At 43.8% G+C, this 15,265-nt stretch overlaps 1 protein-coding gene across 5 annotated transcripts in view; it reads right to left on the bottom strand.

Annotated features, from left to right (window-relative positions):
* TNIP1 (TNFAIP3 interacting protein 1) overlaps positions 1 to 15,265 on the bottom strand; it is a 69,669-nt gene that overhangs the window by 27,169 nt on the left and 27,235 nt on the right. For all 5 annotated transcript variants that reach the window (XM_087709433.1, XM_087709436.1, XM_087709434.1 and 2 more), the window contains exons 4-5: positions 5,292 to 5,380; positions 3,657 to 3,728 (exon numbers count right to left, since the gene is read on the bottom strand). In XM_087709433.1, coding sequence (XP_087565559.1) covers positions 3,657 to 3,728; positions 5,292 to 5,380 — 161 coding nt within the window. The remainder of the gene's footprint in view (positions 1 to 3,656; positions 3,729 to 5,291; positions 5,381 to 15,265) is intronic.

Genomic DNA, 15,265 nt, shown 5'->3' with positions numbered 1-15,265 from the left:
CCTCTAGTTTTATCATATCCTATTTCAGCAAATTACTATTCAATGGGACAGCATTTAGAAATCAAGGCACTGCGGTATGGATGGTGCCATGCTTCAGATCTCAAGTTGAAAAGATCTTAGTGTGGGTAAGGAATTTAGGGCGTGTTAATTTTTTTCTACGTTCAATTTCCAAACATTAAAGGTGCTCAAAAGTTGTGACGTGCCTTGGAGATTGTGAAGATATTTTGGTTAGTGTAATATAATTTAGATGTGCTTGGTAAGTAACTACATAAATATCATAACTTTTAAACATTTTGTTTGTTTCATTTAGCATGCTGTACCACTCAGGACCTTTGTCAAGAAGCTGTAAGTTTTCCTGGCCTTGCAAAAAAAAGCAGGGCAATTCCTGGAAAAATGCTTAATTGAATTAAAGAGGCACTCATATTTACGAGATAAAGATGCAGATCTCTAGCTTAGTGTAGAAGCTAAAATTGCAAAGGTGTCCAGTGTTGGAAGCAGGATCTTTAAAAAAATGAATAGTTCAAACATGGAATTTCTAAAAAAAATAATTAAAAATATAATTTCTAAATGCCAAAGATGCAGTGACAATCCACATTTCAATTTATATTACGTCCTGCAACAAGCAGCAAAAAAATATTTATACCCTTTCACACAAATACAGTTATATACTCCCCAAGACCCGATATAATAAAAACTATGTTTTCTGGGATTGTCCAAAGCAGGGGTGGTCAACCTGGTCCCTACTGCCCACTGGTGGGTGTTCCAGCTTTCATGGTGGGTGGTAGGGGTTTGCTGTAACTCTGCTTTATAAATTTTATAAAGTAAAGTTACTTCCCTACTTTATAAATAACCATTACTATGGAACCGGTGGGCAGTTAGAAAACTACTAACAGAGATACAAAAGTGGGCGGTAGGTATAAAAAGGTTGACTACCCCTGGTCCAAAGAATGTAAAAGTAGGAAGAAGTAGACAGCAATCTCTAATGGTTACAGAATTCAGGAATCCCAGACTTTTTCTCAACAAAGAGAAACCGCTGGTGGAAATGGAGGGGAAGATACAACTTTCCTGTGAGTGCTCATCAATAAACCCTTTCAGGCAAATTAATTTTGTCCATTGACCTGGGTAATTAAGTTTTTCAGGAAACAGAGCTCTAGGAAACCAATTGACAGTAGCCACAAAATTGGAGAAGGAGGCAGAGTCTGTACTTCTTCCTTTCAAAACATGAGACTATGCTCTGTTTTTGGCAGGAGAGAGAGGAGAAGTTTCTGATGCAGAGTGGTGAGGATTTGAGGCCCAAGTTATGAGTTTTGCATGCTGAGGAATCAAATGTTCTGATGTCCTGCACTGTGGTTCTGAAGCCAGCCCAATTTCCCAAGATTACAGGAAATGGGGATGCTACATAAAGTGGCAGTCTTTGCTGTGGTGAGAAGGGGAGATTCAATGCACTCTGTGATGAGCCTTGGTCAGAAGAGTCAACCGGCAAGAGTCTCAGCTCTACAGGTCTTAAGTGCTTGGCTTGCAAAAGGCCATTTCCTCCCATAAGTGCAAAGCGGCGTAAGGCGTAAGACAGATCATTAGACCAAATGCAAATTTGACTTGAAATCAGCCCAAAGGAAAATCCTCCACTCTTAGGAATAGACATGTGCTTAAAAATAGGGGGGGGGTTTACATAGGGAAGATAGTTACAGAAATTAGGAGGAGAAAATGGGTATAGGTTGCAGGTATCTAATTCTTACTTTAACATAGAGGGAGGGGGGGGCTTCTTAAAGACAAGATTTTTATGACAGTGGAATAGTCTACATATGGAAGTTGTGGGTTCTCATCTCTGGAGATTTTTAAGAAGAGTTGGAGCAGTCACTTCTCAGGACTGGATTAACTGGCTTCTACGGACTGCAGAGGGATGAACTAGAGCAAATCTGCCAGGATTTTTCACAATCAGGGAAAGTGGTTGTTGATATTTCTGCCATATCAGCAGAAGTAGCAACTACAACAGTGAACAGATATTGGTCTGGAATTGATACAGAAACTGTCCCACACTCTAATGCATCATCTAAGCTAACTGGTCAGTTGGGCTGCAGTTTGAGTCCTGATACCGGAGCAAGGAAATGGTTAGCTGATTCGTGTTTATGGAGTTACAACAGGATCTGCAGGCATTGTTCAATCTCGAGTGTTGAAGCAAAAGCTTTCCTCCCGCAGCGTTGGGAAGAGGAGGAGGCACATCATGCTGTCAGATTTCACCCCAGATATGACAAGAGAATCTCAAGTCTCCAGAGACTCGGTTCCTCAGTCAGGAACTTGTTTACAACACAAGCATCATAGATATGGTGGAGGCTTATGGAAAATCCAGAAATAAAGCCGGTCTGGTCTTCCTGCCTTTTCGAGTCAATGAATTTTCGGCAGTTTTTCCAGCAAGGGGAATGAGCTTGATCTGATAATTGTTGACACAATCTTACTCAAGCAACACTGGTTCTTGCCCCACCTTTCTCAAGAAAGGCTTTAAGATCTATGCCCGTGATCTTACCTGCCATTCTGCTGGGTGATTACCTAAGCTTGTAAATGTACAGTATATTGCTACCAAAGACAAGGAAATAGCTAATCTGCTAGAAGCTTTGCATATATAATTAAAAAAGGAGGGAAAAAACCCTCTTGATAATATCACCTTTAGATTATTTTCTTACACTATGTTCTAACAGTTTTTGTAAACCCATTCTGGGAAAGGGCCAAGTGAAGAAATCCTTTGGCACACAACAATAGCAATAGCACTTAGACTTATGCAGCAACTCATAATGCTTTACAACACACTCTGGGTGGTTTACATAGCCAGCATATTGCCCCCAATAATCTGGTTCCTCATTTCGTTGACCTCAGAAGGATGGAAGGCTGAGTCAATCTTGAGCCGCTCAGGATTGAACTCCAGGCTATGGACAGAGTTTGCCTGCAATACTGCATTTCAACCACTGCGCCACCAGGTTCCTTATGTATGATTTGTACAGTTGTGTGCTTCTGGGGGGGGTCCAAGAAAATATCAATAGTAATAGTTATGAGCAGCTGATGGTTCTAGACAGAAAAAGCCAGCTCCTTGGAAACAGAGCATACAGGGCAATCACAGAAACTAAAGCAGCAATGAGTGGGGCAACCAAGCACATTATGTATGAACGCACTACACCTCCCACTTGTACAATTGGTAGGATCGATCACCTTCTCCCTTAAACCGAAGAATCTCCCTTGTCTTCACCCTTTGTCCGCCATGAAGAAAAAAAAGAATGGGAACATAGGTACCTTTCCCCAAATGATCAAAAAAGCATTTGGGCAGTATTTTGAATCTTAACAATGGGTTACAGAGGAAAATTTTCTCTTTTTCACACACATACACTTCTGCACATATTGTCTCTAGATAGGATGCCTGACACTGTTAATTAAAATGTTAAGACTATTAAGCTCATTAAGAATGAGCTTAAAGTTTTTCTACAAGATGCTACATGGTGCAATACACTTAAGTATTCCATTCTAATTTTTTTTAAAAAAGTAATCTATCAGTCAAATCCAGGTAGATATCAAAGTTAGCCTGTTTTCTGTTAATTGCTCCATAACTACCTGCTCCTATTTTCATTTCTAAAATTGCACAAGGAAGTTTTGAGAAACGTTTCATTACTTACAGATTTCCTACTACTCTCTTGAGAGGACCTCTTATCTTCATTGCCAACAATTTCAAATTCAGATGAGGATCCCTTAAAAGAAAGAGACAGGGGAAGAAAGCACATGTTTTGCTTTAAATTATGTAAACCAATGGTTAGATAGCCTCCGAACAGATAACAAAACAGCAACCTACAATAAAATGTTGTAGTATAGTTTTATCTGTTAACCTGTTAAGAGTTTTTGTCTTAAAGCAGTGCAGCCAAGTAGTCACACACTGTACTACGATATAGGAAAGACTTATCATATTTTTCGGACTTTAAGACATACCTTTTTCCCTCAAAAAAGAGGCTGAAAATCTGGGTTTGTCTATACACTGAATACAGCATTTTTTTGCCTCCCGAAACCCTGCCTCTTCACCAAAATGGCCATGCATTGCCTTTAGGAGGCTTCCAGAGTGCTCCTGGGGGCTGGGGAGGGCAGAAATGAACAAAAAATAGGCAGTTATTTGCTCAGTTTTGTCCCCCCCGCAGCCCCCAGGAGCACTCCTAAAGGCTATGCATGCCCTTTTTCTGACAAAAAATGGGCCTGTTTTAGCAAAAAACGGCTATTCATGCCCTTTTTTGGGAAGAGGTCTGCAGAGTGCAAAAACTTTTTTTTTTTAATTTGCCTCTTCAAAATCTTGGTGCGTCTTAAACTCCGTTGCATCTTATACTTCGAAAAATACAGTAGCTACCCAATCTCCCCACCCTGTGCTTTTTCAATTAACAATCAACAACTTTTGAAGACTGAGATTTTGGGGTAGATTTTGGGGAAGAGTTACATAGTTTTATATGGTTCACCCACAAATGTGCGAACGACAAAAGCGTGCGTGACAAAACCGCGAGTTCTAAAGCGCGCTGACAAATGAGCGCTGAAGCGCGCCGACAACAGCGCGCTGTCAGAAGCACACTGTAACCCTAACCCTAACCCTAAACCTAACCCTAAACCTAACCCTAAACCTAACCCTAAACCTTACCTTAACTTAAATCGCGCTTCTGTCGGCGCGCTGTTGTCGGCGCATTGATGACATCGCGGTTTTAGCGCCGCGGTTTTGTCGGCGCACTTTTGTCATTTGCGCATTTGTCGGGTCACGGTTTTATATATTTCTGTAAGCCTCATGCTAAAGGTGCTTTAGCCCGGTTCTGGCGACTTAAGAGTCCATTTCAAGTCAGAATAACAGAAGTCATGTGACATCTAATTCCAAGTGAAATAAATAAGTTGCCCCAATCATTATGGTCACTGAAGTTACTATTATAGCAGTAGTAGACTTATATACCGCTTCATAGGCCTTTCAGGCCTCTCTAAGCGGTTTACAGAGAGTCAGCATATTGCCCCCAACAATCTGGGTCCTCATTTTACCCACCTCGGAAGGATGGAAGGCTGAGTCAACCCTGAGCCGGTGAGATTTGAACCGCTGACCTGCTGATCTAGCAGTAGCCTGCAGTGCTGCATTTAACCACTGCGCCACTGCTATATCTTCATTGTATTCTAGCAGACCAATTCACTTCCTAAACGTCATCCCCCAAATAAACTGAGGCATCAACTACTATGTACCATTTGGTTCAATTGTTTATTTGTGGTTATAGCTATAAAAATACTCAAGGCTGATTTCTTACATTGGAAGATGGCTTTTGTGCTGCTTTTTCTTGGGTCTTCTCACCCTCCACTGGAATATCGGAGGACGAGCAAAGTTCTGGAATCTCACCTATAAAAAGAGTGAATTAGTGAGCCTTGGAGTCCTGATTCTGTGAGCAGAAATAAGCACAATGATAAGAAAAAGAAAGGGAGGGGGGAGACATAGATATTTGGACAGAATGTCAAATCCATAGCCTGCAGTTACAGGAAATAAATTCTGAAGTTTCACAGCAAACACAACCATTATTTGCACTTTAGCAATTCCTTGTTTAAGAAAACCCCAATCAGATATGCCAACAAGTCTAAAGTCCTCTTCACCTTTTTCTTATTAAGAGGTTCTAATAAGCCCCAAAGACTAACAAAAATCCACATGTCAAATTATCTTCCCATATGGTGAAAGTGGCTGATCTCTAGGGCAACATTTGTGTGTGATGCAAATGTATATAAATGACATTTGATCAAAGTCAGCTGGAATTTCCCCCCTTTCCTCCTGAGCTTAACACACTGTAATATTGAAAGATCAAAATTATTCCTCAGCTTTTCCATTTGCTGTAAATTTACCTTTCAAAAGGAGATAATTATCGTGGTTAAAAAACCTTTTACATATTTTAAAAGTAACTTAAAATACAAGTATGTACATTCTATTGAAATAAATTGTACACTAATTATTACATTTTCAAAGATTAACAGAGGCTTCCCTGCGAGCCTTTTCATTTGGATCTATCATTTTAGTCATGCATTTTAGCCTTTAAGCAAATCTCTATTGCACTATGTGTCTTTCTAGAGATCTGGTTTCAGCTATTTTGATGCCTGGCAGAAAATTGTAACAACTATTAAAAGTGTTCAATTAAACCATTTAAAATATGTTTCCTTTAATCCCATGACTAAACCACGTGGACACTTGACTGATTTTGTTTTTTTCAAGAAAATATAGGCTTGGATTTATAGCATTCTCTGATACAATGTTGAACAAAGTTAAAACAACCCCACCATTAGGGACCACTCCCTCGACCATAAAATGTTTAACTACTCTAAGCAAAAAAAACCACCACCTATGTAATATTTATGCTATATAAGGCACATACATGTGGGGAAGTATTCACTTACTCTACTTGCTCTACTTGTTCGCAAATGTGAGTGAGCATGTACCCAGTCCACGCATGCCCTCTGCCCTCCGTGCATGCACTTTGATTACGTGTGCACTTGCATGCATGCACGCGGCTTGAAAATATGCCTAAATAGGACGGTATAGAGCCGGGGGCGGGCCCACCTGCAATTTTCACTACCAGTTCAGGTGAACTGGTCCGAACTGGCTGAATACCATCTCTGCACATACATAGTACTGACATCACCATACAAACAGTTTACATATTGAACAAAAGAAAGATACTTATTATGGGATAAGGGCTTACATAAGGATTTGATTTTCTTCCAGGAGCCAGAGATTACTTCAATCCATACATTTAGTTATGTTTCCTAATGCATAAGGAATCTTTCCCAACCATTTGATCTTTCAACTGGGGTTTCCTCAGATGAGATTTTCCTAACCTTTAGTCAGCGTCTCACAACTAAGGATAATGTATGTATAGCAATCTTCCACTAGCTCCACTTCCTCCTGCTACTGCTAGCTCCTTGGATAAAGGTTTCAAATATTTCAAATATTGCTACAAATGTCCTTTGGCCAGATGTCCCTCCTTCAATTTTTTCCCCCTTATGACGTTAAAGAGTGGCTTCATATTCTGTTAAGCCTCTAGTTCCAATCTTCCGGTCACCTCCCAGGAGGTTCCTCTTAGACTCAGAAGGCTGCTCTCACCTCCATTCTGAACTCTATTCCTTCCAGCTTTCAAGTTTGTTCCTGCAATAGGCTGTCATCAGCTGACTTTTCTCTGTTCGTGCCTAGGTTTGACACCTGAGTGCTATACAAGAAGACAAGCTCTCGTTACTTGACTAATCAAGAAGAGAAGCAACCTGGAACTAAGGAGAAATGTCCTAACAATGAGAATGATTGATCAGGCTTGCCTTCAGAAGTTGTGGATGCTCCATCACTGGAGGCTTGTAAGAAGAGACTGGACATCCACTTGTCTGGAATGGTATAGGGTCTCCTGCTTGAGCAGAGGGTTGGACTAGGTCCTTTCCAACTCTGCTATTCTGTTACTTGCCCCAGCTTCTGCCTAACTAGCAATGTGAAAGCATGCAAATGCGAATAGATAAATAGGTACCATTTCAGAGGGAAGGTAACAGTGTTCCATGCGCCTCGGCACATAGCCATGCTGACCACAGGACCACATAAATGTCTACAGACAATGCTGGCTCCCTCGGTTCAGAAACAGAAATAAGCACTACCCCCTAGTGTCAAGAATATCTGGACAGGGAAAACCTCTACCTTTATAAACCTGGGGGGGGGGGGGTGTTGGCCTAGTTATGGTTTCTACAGGAATCACAGTGACTCAAGCCCAATATGTAGCAAAAGAGGTTCCATTCTCAAAAGAAAAATATACATAAACCAGTATATCTCAGTAGTATAATTTTCTGCCAAGTTTCAGAATTCCAAAAGAGATACAAAACAGGCCATCTACATTCGAATTGAACAGCCTTCTCTCAACTGAGGGGAGGAATATGACACCACTTATCTCCTGTTTACAACACAGCCCTTTCAGCAGTTCCAAGAAGGTTCCACACCCATTTACACTATTAAAGTGACCCTTAGGGCGCAAATGAACCTCCAAGTGGCCTCAACAACTCTCAGAATGAGTACTAATGACCAGATGGTTGCAAGGAATATAAATCTTTCCATCCTCCTCCATTCAATCACAATTGAAGAAGCTTCTTGGATGAGAAGCGAAACTTCTTCAAGAAAAAAATGAAGTGTAGTTGCCTTTTGAAAAAGCACCTTTGGGACAACTATGATCTGAATGACTGAGAATCTCCATAGACATTCAGAATTTCCAAATTTAAAAAAAACACACAAATATTCATATATGGGGTGGGAAAAAAACAAAATGCTGTAGAAGTGGGGGGGGAGGGAAATCACATTTTGAATATTAATTAGTCTGGACTTATTGTAATGTGTAATATAAATTCCTTTTATAAATGACTTTTCAAGGCAATGAATTTTTGATGGTTCTCAGAGTCAATTATAATTTTAATGTAAAAGTTGAAGAGGAACCGTATGCTATACAGTTGGAAGATTCAGAATCAGAACCTGCAATGAATAATGACTAATAGACTTCCCTACAGAAAATAGGATGTATGCCCCTTAATAGATTACTTTTCAACAACAAAAGACAGCTTTTAACCTGGACATCTTCAAATGGGTAACACTATAATCAAAATAATATATCATGTAACAACAGATGGAAAATATCTATACTGAATTGCAGAATATGTTGGGTGCCGACTGTGAATTAGATCATCTACTACTAGTCATAGAAATACACCAGTCTGAAAAACACTAGAGAAGACATTGTTTTAGTGGGATACATACTACAAAGCCATTGCAAAAGAATACAACATTGAGATGAGAAAGAGAATCAAAGGGCTGCACCTAGTTGACAGAAAGCTCAAGGATTTGTTGGATTTAGTTAAAATGTTTGTAAAAGAGAAAGCTAAAAAATAAATATTAAAAGCCAGAAGAAAACAAATAACACACTGGCTATCAAACAAGACCATAGCAATGACTAAAGAAAGAAGGCAAATGCCAAAGCAGATCTGTTCAGGCAAACCGGTAGCGGTGGCTGTGGGAGGCTCCGCCCCCCCACCCCGACATAATGCACGAGCACTGCGCATGCGCAGAAGGTGGTGTGCACTTTGAAGATGAGGTGTGTTCACTCAAAATTCTGGTTAACCTACTGGGTCACAGTGTTTCATCATACAAATTAATATTGCACTGTAGAATGAATTCACAGGTACAGCACATACTACAATCGGTAATGTCAATGCACAGAAGATGTCTCAATTGTTACTGATCTATTTTAGAACCATAGATATATTCTCTCCCATCGGGCTCCCACTCCAAATTAATTTAACCCCCAACACTGATGACATTTTATAAAGCCTTGAAGATGTGGATAAACCCCAGCTTATGGCTCATAGGCTGGGCGAAATGGTCATTCTGGGTTTTTTCTGACTTGAGTTTATATGGTTTGAGTTTGATTGTCTTTGAGTGTTACTGTGCTATTATTGTGTTTATATTGCTTATTCTGTTATTATTTATACTTATTCTACTGGGTTTTCTATCTTTATTCTCTGGCCAGAGGTTTGATTGGAAAATGGACAGCTATATCAATCAATCAATCAAATAAATAATTTGATTTATTGCCGAAACTCAGGTGAATTATGTACAATTCTAGAACTCTTCAGAACAGGGCAGAGCGGCATAGGATAAGGGACACTTGAAGAATTCATCTATCAGACCAATTTTCACTTTCCAAATTAAATGTGTGAATTAGAATGAAGTACATAATTAGAATGAATGATACAGAGCATACATCACAGTACATTCATAGACATGCATATTTTAAGGAAAATGCACACTTAACTTTGTTTTTAAATATATGTTTATCTAGTATGTAAATGTGGACGTTCGTGTACTTAAAAAAAATCCACGCTGATGAAGAAACAGGACGCACTGCATTTATGACAACAGATAAAATTGAAAGGCCAAATTGAAGTGATCTATTCCTTTCTATCTCAGACAGGCAGAACCTGCCTTGACAATGTCAGCTTCTTTCCTTTTCTTAAGAACTGAAGAGAGAGTTTGTGGCTTCAGCAATGCAGTAGGAGAAAGTGCATGATTTTGAAGATTAAGCGTATAACTTTTCTTTTAAAGTTTCAAAGCAATGAAAGTAAAGCAACCTGCCACTTATTGACATTTGAGCACAGATGCTCTAAATTATCCAGAATGGGATTATTATAATTTGCTCTACATAGGAATGCCCACGAAAACTTCAGCTGATCTCAAATATAGCAGCCATTGTGCCTACTAGGAAATCTCAGCACTGTTATGTTATACAACTGCTGCATTGGGTGCCAAGATGTTCTCAAGTGCAATTCATGATGCTGGTTACAACAACATTCTATATGCTAGATGGGTAACAAACCACCTCTCCCTCATAGCTTCTGTTAACCCTGTCCAGTACTTCAGGGGAAAAGTTGCTCTCCCCACCCACATTATGAGGTCTAACCTGAAGATGGTAGTGATGGCTGCATTGGAGGAGAAAGAATGGGGACACCAGACATTTGCTTTTTGTGTTTATTGCATTTATTGGGATTGACCATTGGTTTACCTGAAGGGTCCTTTTCTGTGCGCTGCGGGAGAGTCCAAGCAAGGGTTAAATTCTGTCCTTCTGCCCAATGGACTGGATTGAAATGTCTGACCATGCCTCCTGGTCAGGGGTGGGTTTCGACCGGTTCGCACCGGTCCCTGCGATCCGGTTGGTCGCCGAACCCGGAAGTAAGTAACTTCCGGGAACGGCGAAGGCCCCCCCCCCGCGCCCACGCGCGCCCGCACACCCGCGCCCACTCCTTACCCGGTTTTTACGAATTCTGCGCTTCTACGCATGCGCAGAACGCATACAGCGCCTGCGCGATCCTCCAGGAGCAGCTGGAGCATCGCGCGGATGCTAGTACGCATACGTGCGCGAGGACGCCACGTGCATGCACGAGGATGCCGCGTGCGTGCGCGAGGATGCCGCGTGCGTGCACGAGGATGCCGCGTGCGTGCGTGCGCGAGGACGCCGCCGGCCTCGTTCCAACCGAACCGGTTGGAACGGGGCGAGAAACCCACCCCTGCTCCTGGTCTCCCGGTATGTTCAGTTTTTCAATGAAGGCATGGTCCCGAAAAGGTAAGTCAAAGTCAATGCTCCATCCTTCCCAACAACGTCCACAGACAAAAAAAGAAGAGCAAATCTGATGAAAGTGAGAAAAAAAACACCCAGGGTGGGATTGGACTCTCCCGCAGCAGACAGAAAAGGACCCTTCAGATAAGTCAATGGTCATTTTCCTGTGTGCTGCTTAGAGAGTCCAAGCAAGGGACATACCCAAGCAAAATATGTCCAAGGGCAGGAACAAAAAAGGAGTAATAACCCAACCCTAATGTGTCTCAGAAATAATGGAATGCAACACTCTCCTGCCAAAGGCAGCTTCTGCAGATGCAAATTTGTCCAATTTGTAATGTCTGACAAATAATTATGGGGACACCCAAGTCGCTGCTTTGCAGATCTCCTCCACCGACGCCTGAGTGGCCCAGGCCGCTGTTGTGGCCGCACTACATGTGGTGTGCAGTAACTCGAGAAGGAATGGGTCTGCCCTGCTGTTCGTAGGCAAAGGAGATGCAAGCCTTGACCCTTTTCCCAATGGTAGATGAGGTGACCTTTCGACCCAACAAGGTCGGTTGAAAGGTGCCGAACAAGGCCTCCGACTGGTGAAGGGGGGCTGTGCGTTTGATGTACCTCTTAACTACCCTCCGAACATCGAGCAACATCCCTTGGGTGATTCAGGTGTGGACAAAAGTCTGTAAGGACAACTTCCTGGGCACGGTGAAAATACTAATTAACCTTCAGCACAAATGACGGATCGAGACATAGAACAACCATGTCTGAATGGATGCTACACAAATCATCTCAGACCAATAGGGGCGCAATTTCTGATACTCTGCGGGCTGAAGTACTGGCAACAAGGAAGGCATTTTTAAGAGTGAGGTGTCAGAAGGATGCATGACGTAGTGGCTCAAAGAGAGGGCAAGCAAGAGCCCTGAGGACAGTGGCAAGATCCCAGGAACGATAACAATGGACGACCTGGGGACTCAGGTTGGAGGCTCCAGACAGGAAACTGCGTACTTCCGGGTGCCTGTTGAGCGGTTGATTGTTGCCATGTGAGAGCACGGTGGACAAAAGCTGCAACTTGGCGTCGTAAGGTGTTAGCGGCTATCCCTCTATCAAGGCCCTCCTGTAGAAACTCTAGAGTTTGAGGAAGTGAAGTGGTAGTTAGTTGAAGATGACGCTTCATGCATCAGCTAGCAAAGATGGCTCAGGTGGTGTCATAGATCCGTGTGGTGGAGGGTCTTCTGGAGGCTTGGATGGTGTTGATGACCTTGGTAGAATAGTTGGCTCTCCTCAGGAGGTCCCTCTTAAGTGCCATACGGTTAGTTTGAGCCACTGTGGCTCCAGATGCGTAACCGCTCCCTGGCTAAGAGAGATCGACTCCTGAGGAATCCTCCAGGACTGTGCAATGGAAAGGCAAGTCAGATTGGCAAACCAAGTCCACCAAGGCCAATATGGAGCCACCACAAGAACCTCTGCCTGCTCCTCCAGAATTTTCCTGATCAGTCTGGGTATGAGCTCCAGTGGAGGGAAGGCATAAAGTACTCCCGGGGGCCAGGAGCATTGGAGACCATCGACCCCTTCTGCCCAGGGACACTGGAACCTGATGAAAAATCGGGGGAGCTGAGCATTCTCCGGAGTGGCAAACAGGTTGACCAGGGGATGACTGAACCTCAGATAATTTGTGGAAGAGGCGCGGATGGAGGTACCACTCCAAATTATCTACTATGGTGCAACTCAGCCAGTCCGCCTGGACATTGTTCACCCCAGAGATGTGCTCCGCCCGAATGGATAGATGATATTCCACCCACCGGCCAATCACCTCTGCCTCTGTCATGAGGGACCAGGACCTGGTACCCCCTTGGCAATTTATGTGCGCCTTCGTTGCCACATTGTTGGTGAGGACAAGGACATGGTGATGTTGGATGCTGTGCTGGAACCTCCGAAGCACTAGTCTGACCGCCCTCAGCTCCAACCAATTGATGTTGTGCGAGAGGTCATGAGTTGACCACTGTCCTTGAGCCACTAGGGAGTGCAAGTGAGCTCCCCAGCCGAGGAGGCTGGCATTGGTTGTGACGGTCAGCCTGGTGGCTCCTTGAAATAGGTCCCTTTCAGGAAAACTGGGGATAGCCACCACCGGAGAGACCAAAGGACTTTGGTAGGTAGACGTACCTTGACCGGTGAATTGCTGGTCTTCGCCCTCTGCATTGGCAGGAGAAACCATTGCAGATCTCTCGTGTGGAGTCTCGCCCAAGGAATGATCAAGAGACATGAGATCATCTTCCCCAGCAACTGCAGCAGGATGACGATGCGAGTGCTGGGGGAGAGGCAAACTCTTTGGACCAGTTCTTGGAGACATTCAACGCGGTCTGGTGTCAGGAAGACTTGGCAAGATGAAGTGTCTATCACGGTCCCCAGGTGCAGAATCCTGGTGACTGGAGCCAAGTGGTTATTTTCGAGGTTGATGGTAAAGCCGTAGTTCTGTAATGTCCGCATGATGATGTGTAGATCTTGTGCTGCTTACGCCAGCGATGAAGAATGAAGGTTTGAAGGTTTGAAGGTTTATTAACATTTATAGGCCGCCCTTTTCCCTGAGGGGACTCAGGGCGGCTTACATAAAATCAGGGGAGGGAAATACAAACAGTGACGTAGACAAACATAGAGTAAAAATAATGAGCAACATTCATTCATCATTCGGGAGGGGCGGTTATCTTCATCCCCAGGCCTGACGGGCTAGCCAGGTCTTAAGGGCTATGCGGAAGGCCTGGACGGTGGTGAGAGTACGAATCTCCACGGGGAGCTCGTTCCAAAGGGTCGGAGCTACTACTGAAAAGGCTCTCCTCCTTGTAGTTGCCAGCCGGCACTGGCTGGCGGATGGAATTCGGAGGAGGCCCAATCTGTGAGATCTAATTGGTCGCAGGGAGGTAATTGGCAGAAGGCGGTCTCTCAAGTACGCAGATCCACTACCATGAAGGGCTTTATGGGTGACTAGTAGCACCCATATGAATCAATATGTCATAGGTAGCACTGTAGGCGGATTGGTCGCATTCTTAAGTGGGTGGCGACTGCAGACAGGATCTTTGTAAACGTCCGTGCGGTTGACGATAGGCCGAATGGAAGAGCTCTATATTGAAAGTGGGATCTGGAGTAGAAGAATCTTAGGTAGCGCTTGTGCTTGGGTCTGATGGGGACATGAAGGTACACCTCCTTCAAGTCTATTGATGTTCCCCCTGTCAAATGCAGCCCAAGATGGATTGGAGGGACTGCATTTTGAACTTGTTGTAAGCCACATATTGGTTCAGCTTGTTCAAATCTAGTATCGCTGTCCACCCCCACCCCACCCCACCCAAGTTTTGAGCACTAAATAGAATGGAATAGAACCTCCTGCATTCTTGTCCCAGGGGAACTGTTTCTATGGACCTGATTTCCCTGAGGTGATGGATCTCGGCATCCATGAGGTCCCTCTTGGTGGGACAGCTGGGAGTCGGGCAACAAGTGAAGTGGTACCGGGGGGGGGGGAGAAATTCCAGAGTGAGGCCTATCCGAATCGTTTGGAGCACCCACGGATCTGAGGTAATCTCCTCCAATCGGGTGGCAAAGAGTTGCAGCTGTGCCCCAATGGGACGATTGGGATGGTGGTCACTTGTTTCGATGGAAAGGTTTGGTTCCAGACTCTCCCCGAAAGGGATGACAGGAGTAGGGCTGCTGACGGGCCCTATCCCGAAATTGCTGCCTATCCTGGTTGCAATCCGTCCCCTGAGCGTAGGAACGCTGAAAGGAGGAATTGTTGATTGGAGGATCAGCTGGGCAGGAAGTCTGCCTGCGGGAGGAGGAGGACGACCTGAGGTCTGGTTTCCTGGAAGGCATCACCTTCCGTTTATCCTTGTTCTCAATCAAAACTGAGTCAAGGGCCTCCCCAAATAACTTGCCCCCTTCAAAGGGGGCAGAAGCAAGCTTCCATTTTGAACGCATGTTCGCGTTCCAGTGCCAGAGCCATAGGAGCCTACGAGAGGTGACATTAGAGGCCATGGCCCGCGAGGCAAACTTTGCAGCGTTAAGGGTGGCATCTGCAGAGTATTCCACTGTGGCCACAATTTTGTTTACGCCATGCCACAGTCTGGCGTACCCTGTCGGGA

This window comes from Thamnophis sirtalis, unplaced genomic scaffold (genome assembly GCF_051295495.1).
Source record: "Thamnophis sirtalis isolate CommonGarterSnake01/CBP01778 unplaced genomic scaffold, rThaSir2_p1.2 scaffold_3, whole genome shotgun sequence".
In the NCBI taxonomy this organism is placed as follows: Eukaryota; Metazoa; Chordata; class Lepidosauria; order Squamata; family Natricidae; genus Thamnophis; species Thamnophis sirtalis.
This window is presented reverse-complemented; position numbering and strand designations above follow the sequence as displayed.